Here is a 23,046-nt window from a genome sequence, read left to right on the forward strand (position 1 = left end):
TCTTTCATCAAGAAGCATGCTGTTGTGCCATAGATAAATTCTCTCTGGTCCCAGCCAAAAAAGGCCAGATCAGGCAGCTGTCATTAAATGTCTGAGGACACTTTAACTCATACAGAAAGCAGAAATTCTATTTTTAGTTTTGATATGGAGTCAGGAGTGGTTGGAACCTCTTTGGGGTTTTTATTGCTGTCTGTGGGAGATTTAACCTCTATCGTTTTTACCAGGACAGAAAGTGATGGAAAATCTAAATGAAGACTACGTCTTCCAATTGGGGACGCTTGTTCCTTTGACAGTTGTCTACCCTTTGGGGATATTTTCTCCTTCTTCCTGTTTTGTCTCTGGGGCAGGAAGGGATCTCCCCAGGGTGACACAAATGGCAAAAACATAACAGCCAAAAAAAATAAAAACTTTTAGCCATTCTCTCAAAAAAAAGAAAAAAAAAAGCTTTAGAAATACTTCATAGGCCTGTGCAGGCATAAGGGGTCTGAGATGCCTCCACACTGTAATGTAACAATCTAAAGATTTTGTATTATTCCTAATCTTGGGGAAGTTTCTAATGATCCACACTGTAAGGCTGTAGTTCCATTTTTGAAGGTTTTTTTAATCCAAATATGCTGTTGTTCATGCCGTACAAGGACATCTAAAGGCCATGATTAGACATAACAAACCTCTCCTTTGTTTTTAATGGAGATAAGAGCTTATAGAAGCAAAGAATGCCTGTGATATGAATGAAAATGCCCACAGTCATGGGCTTCATCATCCATTTTTGTTAACGTCACAAGACAAGGACATTATATTTTTGCATGGCTAGCACTATTTACTGACAAAATGGATGGCATTATCATTTTCATTGATACCTCATGATAGAAGCATACAGTCCAATATAAACTGCATCCCAGATTTTGTTAAGATGACCGAGGTACTCGCTCTACTGATTCATGCCTGAATCTCAATACTTTTAAGTGTGAGATGAATACTGTGGGTCTTGGATGCACCATGCGAACATCAGTCAATGTGTACATGATTCTGTGCTTGCCAACTATGGATTTCACTTTAGTTTTGACATGTCAGGTCAGCATATTTGCCAAAAACTCTTAAGTGTGAGGGTCTACATTACTATATATAATTTGAATTAGCTTTTTAGGCAAGCCCAATGTAGTTATTTTTAATTTTTGTTGCTCTGACAGATCAGTTCTGGAACAAAATCTCAGTTGTCATTGTAGGATGTATCTGCCATGTTTGTGAAAATGCCACATATTGGCTAAGAAGAGCAAAACTCAACCAAGTCTAGCTTCATAAAAATCAATAAATTAGCAGTTTTCTGTTGAAACATGAAAGAACACAGCTCAGCACAGTCAGAAAGTCAGCATGTGGAAATGCCCACGAGCATGCATCCTAATGCAGAACAAATACAGTTTAGTTTATATATTTATGTATAGCAATATACAATGGTATTTAAAACTGGGCACCGAGCAAATATAAAAACACACTTTAACCCTGCTGTGTATTCTCAAAAAATTTTTTTTATACAATTACCTGAATTTACTTTATTACAAGTACATGAATTTGTCTTGATATTAGTCTCCGGTTACTCGCTGAACTCTGAGAGAGAGGTAGCACTCAACCAATCAGGCTCTATTGTTTTACACAGTGCTGAGTGAGCATGTTTAAAAGAAAGCATGAGGATGCCCCTATATGCTCCAATCACAAGCAGGGGTAGGTCCTGTGATAGGCTTTATTGCCTAAAAGATAACTAAAACCAAGAACAAAACTGTAATATATTGCAGCCTACCAGTATAAGGCTTCATGTACACTGCTGCTCCTAAACGTGAGTTTAGGAGCTTTTGGTGTTTTTTTGCCAAAGCTCTCGAACTCAACTCAATAAAAGCCTATGGGGGAGATTTACTAAAACTGGTGCACACAGAATCTGGTGCAGCTCTGAATGGTAGCCATTCAGCTTCCAGGTTTTATTGTCAAAGCTTAGCTGAACAAGGTGATGTTAGAAGCTTAAAAAGAAAGTGCAACGCTAAAACAAATGCAGATCCATATTAGTAAAACGTATTCAAATCCAAGTCCATAATCAGGCTAAAAATAAAATCATGAATTGATAAGATCATAATATAATAAAATCTATATATATTAAAATGGTGACAGTCTGTTGTAGGTGATGGGTACAGCAGATGTTAGTGACTACACGTTCCAGTGGCGAGGTGATAAATTAGTTAAAATACGCACTCACCAGATGTGTAATACACATATAACCAATAACCAGAGGTCCCCCTCATGGGATGGGATGAATGAGCTGGGCTGTCTCTAATGGACTCTACCCCTCTTGGTATTCGGCAGAACGGTGGTTGTCTCCCTTGGAATAACCACCGAGTGTCACCGTGGAAGCCTCTCGGGTGTATAGGCAGGATAGATCGCACTGGACCTGGCGTTCTCCTCTTACACTGGTGGGCTGATGTCAGCACTTTTTGTGTTTTTAGCTGCTATAATACTATTAAGCGCTCACTGAGTATACCATTTTATTTTTTGATGTTAGAAGCTGATTGGTTCCATGCAGGAGCTGTACCAGATTCTGTGTGCTCCAGTTTTAGTAAATCTCCCCACGTGTCCATGTACACAAAACCTTCCTCCAGAGTTTAGCAGCAGCAGAGTTTAGGGGCAGTTAAACCTTCCTCTCATGAATGCAGAGGAATCACATTCAGGAGAGGAACATGTAGGCCAATAAAACACCAAACACAGCAAAAACATATGTAAACGCGCCTAAACGCTGACCCCTTTTAAGGCTTGGGCATTTATTCATTTCACTGGCAAGTATTCTCGCCAATGAAATGAATAAACGTCCAAGTGCTAAACATGGTTATACGCGGCTAAACACGGTACCGTTTTTGCTGTGTCTAGCGTTTTCCAGCTGCCAGTAGACCTAATGCTTATGGCAGTTCCAATGTACATGTAGCCTTAAGACTGTATTTGTTGTTTTTTCAGGCTAAGAACAAGTGTCCTTGTCACTTCCTCTGAGCTGCACAGGAAGCAAAATTCATTGTATCCTAATTTTGTAAACTACTAATCCCATACCTCCCATGTAATGGAGATAAAGAGAGGTAGACATGTTTGAAACAAAGCATGGGTGGCAACTATTCCTGCCTCCGTAGATACTGTGAATGTAGTCACCCTAGGACAGGAAGTGTGTTCTTCATAAGATTACCGGGTAAAATGCCTGAAAAAAAAGAAAATGAATGCAGGCACATCGTTTAAGGGTATTCATTTATTAGTCCACACAACCAACTTACCAGATCTTAACCAAAATCCATTGCTTGGAACGCAAGGTATGCTTCTAAGTAGGAGCTATGAAACATCCAATGGCCACAAAAATATGTGTCAAATCATTTTTTATTATCTTCTTTTTAAAACTCTTGTGTTTTTATCTCCTTCCAAGGCATTGCTTCATTCCTGTGTATGCCAACAGTGGCCATATGGAACCCTCGTGGCCCTGACCTCAGTAACTGTACCTCTCCTTGGGTCAATCAGGTGGCACAGAAGGTGAGACCTATAGTGTTGTTACTTGTACAAAGATTCTGTCACACAATGATTTTCTTATACAAGTTGCGTTGTGTTGTGTTTGAGTTAATGTTAATGATGTTGTGAATGAGTTCTAAGTTTGTTTCCCCTAAACCTGCCACTTTTGCATTTGTAATGTAATGCTTCAACATTGGCATCACCCTTTCCATACTGTGCACTTCAGATTAAGAGTGGGGAGAATGCAGCTAACATTGCTGGTGAACTAGCCCGTCACACCCGTGGACAGATCTACGCTGGGGATGTCACATCGACCGTTCGACTTTTGGAACAGCTTGTGGATATTCTGGATGCTCAGTTACAAGCACTACGCCCAATAGAGAGAGAGAGTGCAGGAAAGAATTACAACAGGGTAAGATTACCCATTTTTGGTCTAACATTATTAAGTAAATTTGGCCCCAACTTTCTTTGCTTATTAGAAGATCAACTGTGACTGACCATGGTTGCTATTACCAAGTCATGTTCCATGACTACTGTGTAAGCCCCTCAAACCAATGTCAACCCAATTAAAGAGTTAGGATTGTGGCTACATGAGGTATTAAGTTTATTTGCCACTAAGGCAGGCCATAGGTGCAAATTTCTTTACTGCTGCCATGGGTCAATGTTGGCAGGGGAATCACTCTTGCAAAGCCATTGTTTTCTCCCAGCAGTGGAAGCCATCCCAGCCAGGAGAAGACAGTGATTATTACTAGTGGCTATAACAGTTGCTAGTGATAATCGGATGTAAAATCCGGCAGGATGGTTGCACCCAAGTTAGTCGGTCAATCAACTTGGGTACATTCAGCCTGCTCATATATGATTCGAATCTCGTCTGGTTCCTGCTAAACCAGCCAAGATTCGAACGTCTATGGCTGACTTTAAAGACATCTAGACTTGGCTCTGATCTAATTGTCTGTTAACAATGGGATACCAGTCAACAAGCAGTTAAAGCAGAACTAAACCAATGGTTTTCGAAATGAGTTCCAGTCAAGGCATGCTGTAAATGGCAGTTATCACAGTTGGTTGTGTTCTCAACAACACTATTATGCCTTCAAATGGCTGGTGTCATAACTGGTCACATGTTCGGCACCATGGCAACTGCTGATCAAACAGAGGCAATGATGAAAGCTTCCTTGGATGTAAAGGACTGGAGAGTTTGGTCCCACTTTAGGTCACTGAGTATCAGATAGGTTTGATTGCCAGTGCAGTTCTAGCCTTAAAGCAGACCTACACTGCATCCTCGCACCACAAACCAAAAATGCTGTTAAATTAATTTATAATATTAAAAGCAAACTCCCCCATCCATCCATGTCATACTTTGCATAGTTAGTCTGGCTGAAAAAAAGACAAAAGTCCATCTAGTTCAATCATTAAAAAAAAATAAAAACAAAGTTATAATCCTACACATACAGTTGATCCAGAGGAAGGCAAAAAAATCCCAGCAAAGCATGATCTAATTTGCTCCTGCAGGGGAACAAATTCCTTCCTGATCCCCCGAGAGGCAGTCAGATATTTCCTGGATCAACTTTACATATAAATGTTAGTAACCAGTTATATTCTGTGTATCTAAGAAAGAATCCAGGCCTTTTTTAAAGCAATCCACTGAGCAGGCCAGAACCAACTCTTGAGGGAGTCTATTGCAAATTTTCACAGCTCTCACTGTGAAGAAACATTGCCGTGTTTGGGGATTAAATTTATTTTCCTCCAGATGTAAAGAGTGCCCCCTTGTCCTCTGTGATGACCTCAGGGTGAATAACTCTACACCGAGTTCACTATATGAACCACTGATGTATTTATACATGTTGATTATATCCCCCTTAATCTCCTCTTCTCAAGAGAGAATAAATTCAGTTCCTCTAATCTTTCCTCATAGTTGAGCTCCTCCATGCCTTGTATCAGTTTGGTTGCCCTTTTCTGTACTTTCTCCAGTTCCCCAATGTTCTTTTTGTAAATTGGTGTCCAAAACTGAACTGCATATTCCAGATGAGGTGTTACTAATGATTTGTACCGGGGTAATATGATATCTCTCTCTCTGGAGTCTATACCTCTTTAATACAATGGAGGATTTTGTTCGCTTCAGAAACCGCAGCTTGGCATTGCATGCCATTATTAAGCTTGTGATCTACCAGAACTCCCAGATCCTTCTCCACCATTGATTCCCCCAGTTGTACCCCCCCCAGTATGTATGATGCATGCATATTCTTAGCCCCCAAGTGCAGAACCTTACATTTATCAACATTAAACCTCATTTGCCACATAGTTGCCCAATTAAACAGTGCATTGAGGTCAGCTTGTAAGTTTAGACATCCTGTAAGGACGTTATTCCACAGCACAGCTTGGTGTCATCTGCAAAGACTGAAATGGGATTTATAATCCCAGACCCTATATCGGTTATAAATATATTAAAAAGTACTAGTCCCAACACTGAACCCTGGGGTACACCACTAACAACCCTAGACCATTCAGAGTATGAATCATTAACCACTACTCTCTGAATACGATCTTTTAGCCAGTTTTCTATCCATTAACATACAGATTTTTCCAAAGCCCGTAGACTTTACCTTACACATTAGCTGTGTGTGGGGAACTGTGTCAAACGCTTTCGCAAAAGCCAAGTATACCACATCCACCGCTAGCCCTCTCTCCAAGTATACCACGTCCACCGCCACCCCTCTGTCCAAGTATACTACATCCACCATTACCCCTCTGTCCAAGGTTTTGCTCACCTCCTCATAAAAAGAAATCAGATTTGTTTGACAACTTCTGTCTTTTATGAATCCATGCTGTCTGTTGCTTAAAATATTTTTTTCCAGCAAAAACTCATCTATGTGGCCTTTTATTAAACCCTCCAGTATCTTCCCAACTATAGAAGTTAAACTAACAGGTCTATAATTACTTGATAAAGATTTTGACCCCTTTTAAATATTGGCACCACATTGGCCTTATGCCATAACTATGCCATAACTCCATGCTTTATTTTGCTAAGAAATAACTTTGAACAACACTCCCTAGCATTTTGAGTAAGGGCAGATGATTCATGTAGCATTTACTTCCAGGAATCCATTGGTCCTTAGCTCAGGCATGCAGTCAGCAGGGTGTGCTCAGCTGGAAAATCCCTCCTGAATACTCTTGGGATGTATGACAACATTTTCCTAGGCCTGGAAACCAGAAAGTAACTGAAGAAATGTGAAAAAAAGTTTAAAACAAATAAATATGATATACTTTCCTATCTATTTACTAATACTAGCAGCATAAGAATTAAAAATAATCAAAGTTGATTGACAGAGTGAAGTTCTGTTTTAAATGACACGTGACAACTAATGCCGAAGATACAGCACTGCCACTTGCAAGTAAAGGAACGAATGGTTCTTTGGATGATTGTAAGGCAATTTTGTTGATTTTGAATTATGTTCTGAAGAGATTTATAAAAATATCTCCATGAAACTCGGCTAATCAGTCTACCAGTCATGTTGGTTTTTCCTAAATGGTCACTGCTGTTCTCTTCATGCCTGCTTAGTCCATCAATTGCATACTCCTATGATACTAGGGTGCATGTCTAACAATAGGTTTGTTTAACCTTTGAATTTCAGAGGCCCCTTTTTGCTCAGTTTAGTACCTATGACCAGCTTAAGAGTCTTACAACTTGTGTCACTGTCAGGGGGCTCAAGTAGCTACTCTACATTGTGTGAGCTTAGTAGCACAATGGGAGCACAGTAGGGTCTGTGACAAGCTCAGTCCTCTAGGAATGATGATTAAGCCTATTAAGTCCATTAGCTCTGAGCGAAGTTCAGTATCATGGCAACAGTCAGCTTTAAGCCGAGCTATATAGATTTTACTGATCCACATCTGGCTTTGTGATTGTCATTGGCAGCTTCGTGAGTTACAGGTTTGGAAGGGCTGTCTACCACCACTGACCCTTTGTGTTTGTTTTACAGATGCACAAGAGAGAAAGGACCTGTAAGGACTATATCAAGGTAACTGCAGAACCCCTCTCTCCGCTACCAATAAAACACACACACATATATATATATATATATTTATATATATATATATATATATATATATATATATATATATATACATAAACTTAGGACATAAACAGAAGCTACATAGAAGGTGCATGTCCCAGGACTTTCATTATCATTGTCCTTATCCACCATTTGGACCTTGTCCACTACTTATGTACAGTGGGGATCGAAAGTTTGGGCACCCCAGCTAAAAATTTGTATTAATGTGCATAAAGAAGCCAAGGAAAGATGGAAAAATCTCCAAAAGGCATCAAATTACAGATTAGACATTCTTATAATATGTCAACAAAAGTTAGATTTTATTTCCATCATTTACACTTTCAGAATAACAGAAAACAAAAAAATGGCGTCTGCAAAAGTTTGGGCACCCTGCAGAATTTATAGCATGCACTGCCCCCTTTGCAAAGCTGAGACCTGCCAGTGTCATGGATTGTTCTCAATCATCGTCTGGGAAGACCAGGTTATGTCAATCTCAAAGGTTTTAAATGCCCAGACTCATCTGACCTTGCCCCAACAATCAGCACCATGGGTTCTTCTAAGCAGTTTTCTAGAAAACTAAAACTGAAAATAGTTGACGCTCACAAAGCTGGAGAAGGCTATAAGAAGATAGCAAAGTGTTTTCAGATGTCAATATCCTCTGTTCGGAATGTAATTAAGAAATGGCAGTCATCAGGAACATTGGAAGTTAAAGCAAGATCTGGAAGACCAAGAAAAATATCAGACAGAACAGCTCGCAGGATTGTGAGAAAAACAATTCAAATCCGACGTTTGACTGCACGATCCCTCCAGAAAGATCTGGCAGACACTGGAGTTGTGGTACACTATTCCACTATAAAGAGATACTTGTACAAATATGGTCTTCATGGAAGAGTCATCAGAAGAAAACCTCTTCTACGTCCTCACCACAAAAATCATCGTTTGAACTTTGCAAATGAACATATAGACAAGCCTGATGCATTTTGGAAACAAGTTCTGTGGACCGATGAGGTTAAAATTGAACTTTTTGGCCGGAATGAGCAAAGGTACGTTTGGAGAAGAAGGGGCACAGAATTTAATGAAAAGAACCTCTGTCCAACTGTTAAGCATGGGGTTGGATCAATCATGCTTTGGGGTTGTGCTGCAGCCAGTGGCACAGGGAACATCTCATGAGTAGAAGGAAAAATGGATTCAATAAAATTTCAGCAAATTTTAAATGGTAACTTGATGCCATCTGTGAAAAAGCTGAAGTTAATGAGAGGATGGCTTCTACAAATGGATAATGATCCTAAACACACCTCGAAATCCACGGGGGATTACATCAAGAGGCATAAACTGAAGGTTTTGCCATGGCCTTCACAATCTCCTGACCTCAACATAATTGAAAATCTATGGATAGACCTTAAAAGAGCAGTGCGTGACAGACAGCCCAGAAATCTCAAAGAACTGGAAGACTTTTGTAAGGAAGAATGGGCAAAGATACCTCAAACAAGAATTGAAAGACTCTTGGCTGGCTACAAAAAGCGTTTACAAGCTGTGATACTTGCCAAAGGAGGCAGTACAAGATATTAACTCTGCAGGGTGCCCAAACTTTTGCAGAAGCCATTTTTATGTTTTCTGTTATTTTGAAAGTGTAAATGATGGAAATAAAATCTAACTTTTGTTGACATATTATAAGAATGTCTAATCTGTAATTTGATGCCTTTTGGAGATTTTTCCATCTTTCCTTGGCTTCTTTATGCACATTAATACAAATTTTTAGCTGGGGTGCCCAAACTTTCGATCCCCACTGTGTGTATGTATGTACATATCCAATGTTGAGAAACCTGGTGCAGTGGAGCAAAAATAAACATGGCAGCTCTGCAGTATACGTCTCCAGTGTTCCGGTATGTTGTAGCATAGCAGTGGACGAGAGGAACGACTGCCCGAGAGGGATCAGGTATACAACACACCCAAAAGCATTGGATAACATTAGCATGCAGCTCTTTTAGAAAGTGGATATTGGACTTATTGCCTGCTGAAAAGGAAAGTATTAAAGATAAAACATTCCAAAGTAGCTGTGTGGCCTAATAGTAGAAATGGTGCCAAGTATTTTTAGGTTCTCTGGCCTGTTACTACTGTCAGCAAGGAATAAGAGTGCTAATGGCTGGAAAGCTTGACAGGAATGGGAAAGCAGACCAAACGGGGTGGGATACTGCAAAGAACAATCCTGATTTGGAACCAGCTTCTTTGTAAGTTGATGTGCATTGGCATGCTTCACTGTGGTGCATTGTGTATGCGCTTTTCTTTTCATGTGCCAAAGGTCTATGGCATGGCAGAGGAGCCAAACTTGTGCTGGTCTGCTGTTTTTTCTCTGTGTGCTGATGCATGTTGCACTGTGCTAACAGACATTATCATGCATTGTGTAATGCCGTGCTGAAAAAAAGTAAGGCTTGCTCTACACATATCAGTGCAAAGCACCAGTGTGCAGTGGTGTATTTTGGTTTCATGCTGCCCTAGGCAAGAGTAAAATTTGACACCCCCCTCCCCATCCAAACTGGAGCCAGTGATGGCATCGTAATGGATGGGGGGGGGGGGAGAGGGAGAGAAGGTGAGAGAGAGGGTTGTTCTAGCACTCATCGGCACAGCCCACAGAATGACATCCACTACCGCACAGGTGTCAACCTGGCCGCCCTCCAGCTGTTGCCAAACTACAAGTCCCATGAGGCATTGCAAGATTGGCAGTTACAAGTATGACTCCCAAAGGTAAAGGCATGATGGGACTTGTAGTGTCACAACAGCTGGAGGGCCGTCAGTTTGACACCCCTGCACTACTGGCTCAGCCCACAGAATGACATCCGCCACCTGCACAGCTCACAGAATGATATCCACCAGGCACCGCCGAAGCCATGATCAGGACAAGAGGGAAAGTCTGACATCCAGCAGCCCGTAGCCTCTCGTGGATCCCAGAGGAGACTGTTGCAAACATAACAGCTCCTCCTGCGAGGAGGTTCTCTGGAGATGACCCTACTCCTCAACACCATCCTCAGGAGTTCCTCACTTGCTTCTCCTTCCTCTGTCAACTGCCACATGTGTCCATTTTGCCTGGGGCAGCGCAGCCTCCTGAAAATGCCTTGTTTGATAAATACACCCGTCAGTTCGATCTGCTTCCACTTATATACCTTATTCTTTACAGGCCCTTGCAACGTCATGCATTAAAAAAAATGTGCCAGCAAATCTGGTATGAATGGACCCTTAAAGTTGGTTGATATATAAGCAGCTGTATTTGGTGTATTTCTTTTACCAAAATAAGCTGTTACAATACAGTTACACTCTGAGCATGAATTTTCAGTATTGCTGTGCTAAATACAGTATATATGCAGCTATATTTTGGGTGTGAGTATTTTCTATTAAGCAATCGGGTCTTTTACAGACAGTTATACTTAGCTTATATATGTTTTTTGTTTAAAGGCGGTGGTGGAAACAGTAGATAACCTCTTACGGCCAGAAGCGTTACCCTCATGGCGAGATATGAATACCACAGAGCAGGAGCATGCTGCTACCATGTTACTGGACATATTGGAAGAAGGAGCTTTTCTAGTGGCTGACAATGTCAAAGAGCCTGCCCGCTTTCAGACCGCTCGGACTAATGTCGGTAAGCCTGCAACAAGCCCAAAATTTTCTTATTTTCAGATTTACCAGGTAATGACATATTTGTTGACAATAATCAAAATAGAGGGCTGATGTGTGTGGGCATGATGTGACTCAGTTGCATAAGAAATGCAATAATACAAAACCAAGAAAAGTGCCCAAGGGACTTTGTGAGACACAAAGTTCCTTAGGCACTTTTCTTGGTTTTGTATTATGACATATTTGTTGAGTCTAGCTCATTTACCCATTCAGCCGGGGAAGATGTGGTTGTAGAATTCCAATAAGAGGGTATGACCGTCCTGGCTGCAACTAGAAAGTGCCAGAAGACATCTTGACTAATTTTGTAGGGCCTGGGATCAGGACCGGTGCTAAAATATTTTGCTTCCTAGGCAAGACCAGCTAATTGCACTCCCCCCCCCCCCCCCGTTGAAACAGTAGGAAATATTAAATCAACTAAACATGAAACTGCTAAATTTCTTTTAATTTGCAAAATAAGTTCCATAAGATGCCACCAGCACCAATATTAAAGACAAAATCAGTGTCATGGACGGACTGTATCTGTGGTTGGCAGTGGCAGGGTGACAGTTGCAGTGAGTGGAGGATGATGGATCCACACTGACAGATCCCAGGCTGGACTTCCCGAGGCAATGGGGGGAGATAAAATGCTGTGACACCAGGAAGTCCCGCCCACACACACAGAGAACACCTAAACTGAGCGATCCCACAGAGTGCCAGATCTGACACAACACACCAACACTAACACAGATCAGCAGGCACTAAAAGAGCAGGCTGTGGGATTGTGATGATGTCATCACTCACTGACACATCGCACATGTTATGGATGGACCTGACTGGCCGGGTCACACTGACATAGACACCATACATCAGAGTCAGACATTACCTTCCTCCACAGGCGAAGCTCAGCCTCTGCTGATGAATGGAAAGAGAAGGGCTGGAACTCCACAGTGATTAGCAGCCACTGCTTCCAGTAAGAAACCGAGTCTGAGAGGAACACTGGAAGGAGTGGCAGCTCAGCTGCTACACTGGCTCCAAACTCCCAGCATCTTCCTCTGTTCTTTCTTCCTCCCCTCTGCCGCCCTTCCCTTCACCTGAAGGATCATTCATGATGTGGCAGCGTCCCACACAGAGAGAGTGCCGGCCTGTGCTGCGCCCAGATCCCCCTAGGTGGCAGTGCGCCCTAGGCGGCTGCCTAGTTTGCCTAGTGGAGGGGTAGGCAACCTGCGGCTCTCTAGCTGTTGTGGAACTACATTTCCCATGAGGCATTGCAACATTACAAAACTGACAGTTACAGCTATGACTTGCAGAGGCATGATGGAACTTGTAGTCCTGCAACAGCTGGAGAGCCACAGGTTGCCTACACCTGGCCTAGTGGAAGCACCGGCCCTGCCTGGGATCAAGGAAAGAAGCTCAATCTTTAGCAATATTGGGATTTGGGTCATCATAATCTCACAGTAAATGTAGAAGTCTGGAGTATAGTCCCTTTCGATTATAGCCCCCCCCTATCCAAAATTATAAAAAGTTTTGGCTATAGATATACTTTAATTTAGGCTGATCATACACAGACTATTCTTTGCTAAATATGCAGCCAATCCGAGTATCACTAGCAATAAATAAGTATGAGTGAGTATGAACAAAATTTGAAAACTTGTATTGATCATTATTGTTTCTGTATTACCTGAGCTGTACGCTGCTCTCTCTATCTGCTCAGTTGTCCTAAAAATCAACATTTGTGTGGCGAGATGACTTCAGTATAGAGGCATCATGAGACATTTGAACAATGCATGCACATCCAACAATTTCTAATATCTACGGATAGCTTAACTCTGTATGCTCTGTCAGGTGTCTCAGTGATCTTTACTGTGAATCTTCAAAAAACAAAATAGAAAAAGGTATAAGGGAATATAGCTAAAACATACTTTATAACACCATGTGATATAGCAAGCTGTGTGTAAATCCCTCTCCAAGATAATCTCCTATCATTAACATACAATAACCTGCCAACATTGTCGGATGACATGAACACAACCTCTATTCCTTCATGAACATGACGAGACGCACACTCTACCCAATACAGTAACATATGATAGAAAAAGAGCAAGATAATAAGAGATGAAATCATCAAATAGCTGAAATATCCACACTAGGATGGGATATACTTGATAATACCATCACATTACTAAATAGTGAGAGACTTCCTAAAGGATAAGTTCACCCTTTGCCAAAAAAATAATAAAAGCACGTTTTTTTGCAGGTAAAAAAATGTGCAAATATTATTTTTTGTTGCAGGAACTTGGAAAGCATTGCACAAGCAATCAGCAGATCGCTGGTGCCGTGCAGGACTCCTGCAGACCTGTCAGTACATCTGTTTGCCTATACATCCCATATAAGGAAGCCAATACACTCTGAAAAGAAGAATCAATGGAGAACAAGCCGAGAGCCGCTATGGCTATACTCACAGACAGGGGCGGACTGACCATTTGGAAACTCGGGCACTGCCCGAGGGCCCAGGGTCAGTAGGGGGCCCCATGAGATGCCCCTGGTACCTTTTTCATAGGCTTTTTTGAGTTTGGACAAGGACACAGGGGCCCCATGATCCCCTATTGCCCGGGGGCCCCATGAGTTGTCAGTCCTCCCCTGCTCACATAATACTGTGAATGAGTGACGCAGCTGGGCAGGCGGAGCTCCGCACCACCATGTTTTTTTTTAATTTTGACAACTAGCAGGATGAGAAGATCTCCCACTAGCTGTCAAAGCGGGGGAGCAATGAGGCGCGGGGGCCAGTCCTTTCATAACATGTTAAACCCTGAATATGGGTGTAACATGTTATGAAAGGTGAACTTATCCTTTAAGCCAAGAATAAACTTTTATATCCCAGAATTCATAGCTGGTATCACACCACATAAATTAGATCAAATGTGAACAGTTCAGTTGTGCATTCAACACCCCCTCACATGTGGTTGTTTATACACATGGTGACACTGAAATAGAGATTCTTAAAAATCAGCCATGAATCTTAATATATATTCGCCATTTATCATATAAAGAAAGCTTGCTTACAAGAACAAAGTCCAATCCAGCTTTGGCAGCTCAGTGTATGTCAAGTTGATGCATATATATATATATACCAACAGCTATGGTTCGCTTCATCTCTGAAAGTAACCTGACTGTAACCATCAAACATTTTTATATGTGTATATTCATAAATCCAATCTTGTAGTTTGAATAATGGCAAAGGCACAATCTCATTATGGCTAGAAATTCTTCATAACTTGAAAGCCCAGCTAACAGTGAGGAATATGCTAGTTTATAATTCTTGGGGCACACTGCATGCTTCCAGTGCTCAAGAAGACATAGGCAGAGCAGACAGTCCATGATCGGAAGCCCAAATGACTGATATCTATAAGTGTGATGACTTGTGGGGATCCTCAGACAATCAGTCAGTTGAGTCTTCATGAATATTGCCACTCCTGTGCCTGTGTGCTTTGGAGTCACCCCCGCTAGCATATGGTACAGCTCAAACATACCTCATGTAGAACTACCCCCCTAAGAGTTGCTGAGTTTTGGGTCCCCCTATAGTCCTGCACAGCCAGGCAACACATGCTTGCTTCCAGGAGACAGTAACCAGTCCTTGAGCTTGTTTTTTGGGGATTTTTTTAGGGGATTTGAACTTGGATGTGGTAAGGGATGTATGGGATGCCCAAGTTAATGGCAACTGAGGACAATTTTCCTGGAACTATGTACAAGTCTCTTTAACAGCAAAAATTATCTTCTTGGAGAGATAGCCAGCATCTCCTGGTGTACCACCCCAAGCTCCAGATACTCTTCTATGCAGCTGCCTGAAGGAATCTATGGGCAGGGGATCCAGTGCCTCTCACTTGAAATATAAGATAGTCCTGGGTAGCAAGCTAATCCAGTTTCCCACTAATGCTCTCCTTCCCCATTCTGGCTCGGGGTGAAGATCTACTCACTAAGACCTCTCTGTTTGCTGATGGGTCGGTGGCTGCTCTCAGGCCTTTTGCTGGATCGCTCCTTCCCTGCTACACAGATGGTCCTCGCTCTGGGGGCTGATGAAATCCTAAATCTTTCCTCCTTTCCAGCTCCTCTGCCTGTAGGTGAGCCCCTTCCCATCTGGGCCCCCTCCCAGGACTCCCACCCAAACTCTTCTGCTGCTGAGCAGGCTCTCTCACATTTAAGGGTGGCCCTGGCCCCATGCCAAGCCTCCTGCTTGGGGATTAGCCAGGGTTCCCTAAGTGTGCAGGCCAGCTCCTCCTCACCCCCCGCCCACTGCTTCTAGAATCTTTTCCAAGATCTCTAGAGCAGGGGGGGTATCAGGGAACTGACCTGTAGAGCCTCTCAGCCCTGATCTCAATTTAACCCCACTAACTATCACTCCCAGGCTACTACTCAGTCCTCCTAAATGAAAATTAAACTCTAGCTAGCTCCCCCTGGTTATCTAGAGGGGCGCTACATTCATTTAAGGGGCCATACTTAAAGACAACTCTATCCATAAGCACCTGCAAAGAAAAATGTGAAACATAAGTACTTGCACTACATTATGACAAATAAAATGCAGGTATGCGACTATGGCAATCACTGAAGTGGGTGGACCATATTGTCCCAGCCCAAGTCAACTTAAAAAAGGGGCTATCAGAATAACAAGTCATAAATAGACCTGAAAATGTATTTCATTGTTAAGCTCTCTGGCAACCAGTTTACCCAGGAGGTAGATCTACACAGTCTCTTTTTCACAATTCAGCATCAAAGTTACCGTGTCATGAAGGTCATTGTAGGTTGTAAGTACCCCTTACAAGAAGGCCTTGGAATCTGATATTTCTCATGCTGTTGTGCTAATAGGCTAGCAACTGTCCTAGACACAACGGGGTTTATTTACTAAAGCTGGAGAGTGCAAAATCAGACTCACTTCTGCATAGAAACCAATCAGCTTCCAGGTTTCATTGCCAAAGCTTCATTGAACAAGCTGAGGTTAGAAGCTGATTGGTTTCTATGCAGAAGGGAGTCTGATTTTGGACTCTCCAGCTTTAGTAAATAAACCCCAACATCTCACAGATGCCCATCAATCCTTACATGAAATTTGGTTTTCCCTATGGTCTGTTTAGGGCAACAGATTTGTTATAGAACTCTGTTAGTTTGACAATAAATAAATGATCTAATCTCAAACACATGACTTCTGTCAAAATTATATGGGCAAATAGTACAATTCCCTCACCAGCATATAGCATGAAATGTAGTCTTACTCAACCATGTTTCATTTTCGGTTGGCATAAACCCAAAGCTAAATGGTCCTTCAGATTTTTCCCTTGCTGTGCTGTTATCAAAGGCCTAGGTGCTACAATTTCAGCAACCTGAGAGTTGGCCAGAAGAATATTTTTTTTAATGTTTCTCCTAGCTTATCTCAATGTGGCCCATGTGATGTACTTAAAGTGGAGCTCCAGTCAAAATGTAAAACAAGCAAAAGTCAGCAGCTACAAAAACCCGCACCCCAAAGGTGCCAATCCTTAATGGGGAGCGAGGGACGAGGTCTTAAAGTGGAACTTCCCCTTTTGGGTGGAGCTCTGCTTTTATTACACATGAGGTGAGGGTTTTTTTTCAACTACCCTAATCAATGGCACTTTTTTGAACCAATTTACTTGGTTCTCAGTTTCTCTCACTAAAAAACGATTGTTTTCTTTCCTTTCTTATTATTATAGGTATTCATATAATGATGATACAGCACTTTACCATCACGTACATTTACATCAGCTTCTCCCCTCAAGGAGCTTGCAATTTAGGGTCCCTACTTCACATGCATAAACAAACTACAGATAGTTTAGGCAGGAGCTCCTTATCCCACCAACATGACTTTGAAGCATGGGAGGAAATCCACACAAGCACAGGGGGAACCTGCAAACTTCATGCAGGTGGTGTCCCGGTTGGGATTCAAACCAATACCCTTAATGCTGCAAGGTAGAAGTACTCACCTCTAAGCCACTGTGCTTCACATATAATGTAATAGGTAGAGTGTAGGTCTCATTGAGTGATGTGGGAATAGGTGTTATGTTCATGTCAGTTGACAACATCTTATTTTATGTGTATTATGGGAGATTATTTTGAAAAGGGATTTACATTTAAAGTGTCACTAAACCCACAACAGTAAAATCTGTCTGTATATGCAGTAAAGCATGCTTGTTATACTCACTGTGGAACCTAAGGCTTTTTGATCCTGTCTTCTCTGAGTCTCTCCTTCTTCCACAGTCTCTAATCCATCTGCTGATAGTACAGAGCCCTAAGAGTCACTCTGCTCTGTATTGCTAGAGAGTTTTGTTTTTTTGTGGGGGAGGGTGCATGTAAATGGCACAGGGCCAATCAGCACTGCTCAGACAGAGGGTCAGGGGTTATGCAGCTTCATAGGACAGTCAGAGGAGAATGAAAACTCCTCCTATAAGATTAACCAGTGCTCAGCCAGACACTGATAGAAATCTCAAGACTGCTATATATTGCTGATGAGAAAAGGTATTTAGCAGTTTATATTTACTACAATAATTGTATTTCCATGTTCTGTGTACTGTGGGAGACCAGATATAATGAATGAAGGGTCCTGGGTTTAGTAATACTTTAAGTTGGCATATCCTATGATATAATAAAGTACAGGTATATGCGTAGCTAAATTCCCTTATACCATTTCCATTTTTGTTTGTTATGATACTATTGATTTGGGAATTGGCATTTATTCAACGTTGATAAATGTGTAAGTTACTGCTTGTGTGGCATGTGGAGCTTTTACCATGTTTTCTCCTGACCTTTATTTCTTTGTATGCTGTCTCTCATTGATGGACGTATGTCTGTAATCTTTTAAACTCTGTAGCTTGTCTCTTTGTGCTGGAGATGTCTTTGTTATTTCTGAATTTCTTTCTCCCTCTCAGTTCTGGATGTGCCTTGGTGATCTCTATAAATCTCCTTGGTGCTGGAGAAGTCTTTGCAAACTCTATATTTCTGATTCTCCTTTCTCACAGGCATATCTTCAAATCATTTGAACTTTTCCTAGAAATTATGATTCGGTTTACAAGCATTATTCATCCAATGCAGACAAGTTGTGAAAAAAACAATTTGTTGAAGAGCAAGAGTGGTGCAAGTTCTTACAAAACGAGTTAAACAAAAAGCAATTCTGGTTGATCATTTTCCCAGAGATAGCAGATATGAAGGACACAGGACTCCAGAAAGCATCAAAACTTTTCTATAGGACGCATTTGATTGTTCTGGATCGAGTGTGTTAAACTGACCCCAGAGATATCTAAAAAATGGAAGGCCCCATAGGTTGTTAAATAGGCAACGAGGAGACATTGGATTCAGGTTGAAAAGTTCTGAAAACTGTAAATTCCCTCTGTAACAATCAATATCCTCTGCAAGTGCATTTCTAGGTTTGTAAAAGAAATAAGGGGGAACCTTTCGACCCCCCAAGTAGAGTAGTATTTGCTTTAACAGTGGGAGGGGCATAAAGGGGCATGGTTAAATAAAACCTGAGCCTCCTTGTAGCAATAATATATGCTTTGATTGCTGTGCCACAAGCATGTTTAAACCTTAGCACAATCGTTTTTATAAAATTAAAGGCTTCCATTAAATATACTTTTGTACACACTGAAAATAGACAAAGCGCTAACACTTTGTCTGAGTCTACCCTACAGAAGAATTTCATAAGAATAATCAGTGACCAGAAACTGTTGAGGCAATGAACATTTTGGCCAGAAGTATGTAATGTACAATATAATGTATATAGTGCATGAGTACTGTAATGCAGAGTGTTTACGAGTACATAAAGGAATTCAGGGGTCAAATTCCCACCAAAAGCAACACTGTCTCCCACTTTCCAAGCACAATAAATATCCAACTCAGCACAAATGTTTGTCTCCTCCCCAGGGGTGGACTGACCATTTGAGCACTCGGGCACTGCCCGAGGGCCCGGGTTCAGTAGGGGACCCCATGAAATGCCCCTGGTACCTTTTTTATACGCTTTTTTGAGTGTGGGAAAGGACACAGGGGCCCCATGATCCCCTATTGCCCGGGGGCCCCATGAGTTATCAGTCCGCCTCTGCTCCTCCCCAATCCTCCCTCCCAGAACAAATCCTCCTCCCTCCAGTTCCCTCTCCTAGCACAAATTCTTCTTCCTTCTCATATACCCCCTCCTAGCAAAAATCCTCTCCCCCCTCCAGTTTCCGCCCCCCAGAACTAATCCTCTACCCATCCCATATCTCCCCTCCCTGCAGCACAAATCCTCCCCCTCAAAAAATTCACACACAGCACATTCCTCCAAAACCCTCTTCCAGAACTAATTATCCCCCCTCCCCTAATCCCCCCCCTCCTAGAAAAATCATCTCTCACCCCCAATTCCCCCGTAGAGCACAAATCCTCTCACCCCCCCCCCCCATAACCCTCCTCCTAGGACAAATCTTCTTCCCCCGAGCACAAATCCTCTTCCCCGCAGCAGAAATTCCCCCCCCCCAAGAGAAATCTTCTTCCCCCTCAAGTCCCCCCTTCCTGCATAAATCCACGTTTGTTTTTCTTTCTTTCTATCTATCTATCTATCTATCTATCTATCTATCTATTATCTATCTATCTATCTATCTATCTATCTATCTATCTATCTATCTATCTATTATCTATCTATCTATCTATTATCTATCTATCTATCTATCTATCTATTATCTATCTATCTATCTATCTATCTATCTATCTATCTATCTATCTCTATCTATCTATCTATCTATCTATCTATCTATCTATCTCTCTATCTATCTATCTTACTATCTATCTATCTATCTGTTTATCTATCTGTTTATCTATCTATCTAGAAAGATCCAGTAAGTTTTTTGTGGCCATAATAACTGGTTTGTCTCTCACTGATGGAAGTCTCTCTAAGATAATACATATTAATGGTGGAGATGTCTCTGCTGTCTATGTGATCTCTATAGCACTGTGCGAATGTTGGTGATGTTTATGCCTTCTCTACAATTCTCTCTGTCTCTTCTCTCAGTGCTGGAGGTGTCCGTGGTGAACACAGAGGGTCCTGTCTCTGAGCTGGTTTTCCCCCAGGACAATCACAGTCTGAGCTCTATCCAGCTTTCGGCCAACTCTATCAAGCAGAACAGTCGCAATGGTGAGATTCTTTCTCAGGTTTCCCACTGGATTTTTATTAATAAAAATGTATGTAATCCCAAACAGTGATTTTCTTTTGTTTGCTCCCATTTGGAATGTTAAATATACTATTGAAAACATTTTGTTATATTTGTTAAAACGATACCTGTTGATCCAGAGGGAAATCCATTGAGCTCATAATTTCCTGCTGTTAAAGAATATGTAAACCCAACATTTCATATTCCTGATATGTTCCTGCTGTACCATGTACTTGTATGAAAGAGTATCCTATTCTCTTCGTATTGCATCCTTTTTTTAAATCCCTGGTGTCCCTGCCAGTACCTATGCTTTCCTATCAAAAACTGATTATACTAGGCATGAGAGTACAGCGTGGTCAGTTCTCTAGTTCTGCTAAGAACTCAGCTTCATCTACTCCAATGATCAGACTTGTCCTGACGTCCTACCCTGCACAGCCATTTACTCTGATGTTTCTCCTCACCCAGAACTCAGAGCTCCTTATGCATCTTAAAGCAGAGGGTATTCGATCAGTTATAAAACAAAGGGGAAAAAGGTGTTTTTGATATGTATTCACAAATATTTTACCTTTTATTTCTATTTTAAATGGAATGGAATGTTTTACAAGGTGAGGGTATGCATATTCTTTAAATCCCAAGCAGTGTTATTAGATCTGCCCAGTACACCTCTGTGAACTACAGAATGCTTCTTACCTACTTATAGAGAATAAGAGGGGGTGCTCTGTAGTTCTAACACACTTCCCATCCTAGGAATACTGCTCCGTCATAGAATCAGTATGACAAGTGAGCTTTGTCACCCTAGGACAGGAAATGTTTTACTGGATCTCCTGGTAAAAATAAAAAATGAAAAAAACCTGAACAATGAAATCCAGTGCAGCCACCACATTTAAATACTGGTGAGCTGCAATATATTATATTTTTGTTCTTGGGTGTAGATACACTTTAATCATAGTAAGCTTTGGAGAATTTAGAAAGAAGAGTGAAATGTCAAAGCAGGAGAGCCAAACTACAGCTGAGAGCTCCCACTACCAAAGTCTCTAAGACATTAACAAAAAAAGCGTGTGATTCACTCGATTAACATCTACCAAAAGCTAATGTATCTGTTTCGGGTGGACTGATCATTGAATAAATTAAATGAATGAAATGACCCAAATTAATTGGCTTGAAAAGGAAATGCAGATCAGCAGAACAAAAACGTGATTCATTAAACATGCAAGTAGGTTGGAGGAGCTGGTCAGTTCAATCTAGAAGCCAGGAGGCATTTCTAAGGAGAAAGAGAACATATGCTTCCACTTGTAGCAATAGAAAAGGCTTTACAAAGTTGGGAGCAGATGCAATTATCAGAAGCATGGGTAGTTTGACTTCTGGGATTTGTAAATCCCTGATGTAATGTCTCAAAAATGGGTACTGTTATTTGTGGTAGGTGAGTTTATTGTAGCTTATGGCATGTTTGCATTGTATATGTTTTCTCCAGGGGTGGTGAAGGTGGTATTTATCCTCTACAACAATCTCGGTCTCTTCTTGTCAACGGAAAATTCTACCGTACGTTTTGGGGGAGAAAGCGGCTCTACTGGACACTCGCTGGTCGTAAACTCACAGATAATTGCTGCTTCGATGAATAAGGAGTCCAGCAGAGTATTCTTGGTGGAACCCGTTATTTTTACCTTACCTCACCTACAGGTAATAGCCAAGAGACAAGCAAAAAGAGAACTTTCCTAGACACTACTAACACAAGCTACACAAATCCTAAATGACTTATTTTAAAACACCAAGGTCTATATAATAAAGAGCAAAAAGACTTTGTGATCAGATGATATCATTTGACTTTCACAAAAGCAGGGCAAAGGTCCACGTTCACTTACCAAGTTCAGACGAAATACAATACATGTCCTTCAGGTTCATCCATTCATTATTTAAGACCTCATTTTGATCCTATCATTCTAAAAATAACCTATCTGACCATTTAATACTTTGAAGGTTTCATCTTTGTATACTTGGTTTGCTGAAGATTTTGTAAAAAGATTGTATGGTGGAGAAGGATATGATGTATGCAAGACAAGCTACAATGGTACATTAGATCCTACTTATGAAGTGAGGAGGATAGAGTATAAGTGAAGTAAGCCTCACATTTGCTTGGGAGGCGTAAATTAGGCATGGAGTGAAAATCAAAGTCTATCTTTCTTTTCAAGTTAGGACATAATATTGTCAAATGGTATATTCATCCATAAAAATGATTGCATGAATATATTATTCTGTACTTGAGGAGAGGTACAGCAGAGTAAAGATTGAACTGAATATGCATTTCAATATTTAAGAGGCCTTATAGATTACAGGTACGTAAATGTAGTGTTAGTGAGTAATGCATATAGGTTGGAGTGTTTTTTCTTGTACAGAGGGCAGTTTTTATATATGACTTATATGATATACTAATATGTTTAGTAGAGTAGAAGATGTGTAATGCATGGTTCAAGGAGGAGTAGAATATCAAATAGGTTAGTTGATAATCTAATTAGAAGGGTAGAATGAAGGATGTTTTGGTAATTGGATCTTTCTCTGGAGTACACACAGTTATAGTGGTTTAAGTAGGGAAACAGGAACCACTACCTGACTCCTATTTCCAACCTTAATCCCCATTTACTGTATACACCTTCCTGAAGCCAGAATTATGGAAG

At 41.2% G+C, this 23,046-nt stretch overlaps 1 protein-coding gene across 3 annotated transcripts in view; it reads left to right on the forward strand.

Moving 5' to 3' along the window:
• Positions 1–23,046, forward strand: part of ADGRL1 (adhesion G protein-coupled receptor L1) — a 584,175-nt gene that overhangs the window by 519,745 nt on the left and 41,384 nt on the right. For all 3 annotated transcript variants that reach the window (XM_089661220.1, XM_089661218.1, XM_089661221.1), the window contains 6 exons: positions 3,440–3,543; positions 3,746–3,931; positions 7,494–7,532; positions 11,013–11,196; positions 20,239–20,361; positions 21,849–22,054. In XM_089661220.1, coding sequence (XP_089517346.1) covers positions 3,440–3,543; positions 3,746–3,931; positions 7,494–7,532; positions 11,013–11,196; positions 20,239–20,361; positions 21,849–22,054 — 842 coding nt within the window. The remainder of the gene's footprint in view (positions 1–3,439; positions 3,544–3,745; positions 3,932–7,493; positions 7,533–11,012; positions 11,197–20,238; positions 20,362–21,848; positions 22,055–23,046) is intronic.

This window comes from Staurois parvus, unplaced genomic scaffold, assembly GCF_062004578.1.
Source record: "Staurois parvus isolate SC_StPar_1 unplaced genomic scaffold, SC_StPar_1.0 ptg001328l, whole genome shotgun sequence".
Taxonomy (NCBI): domain Eukaryota; kingdom Metazoa; phylum Chordata; class Amphibia; order Anura; family Ranidae; genus Staurois; species Staurois parvus.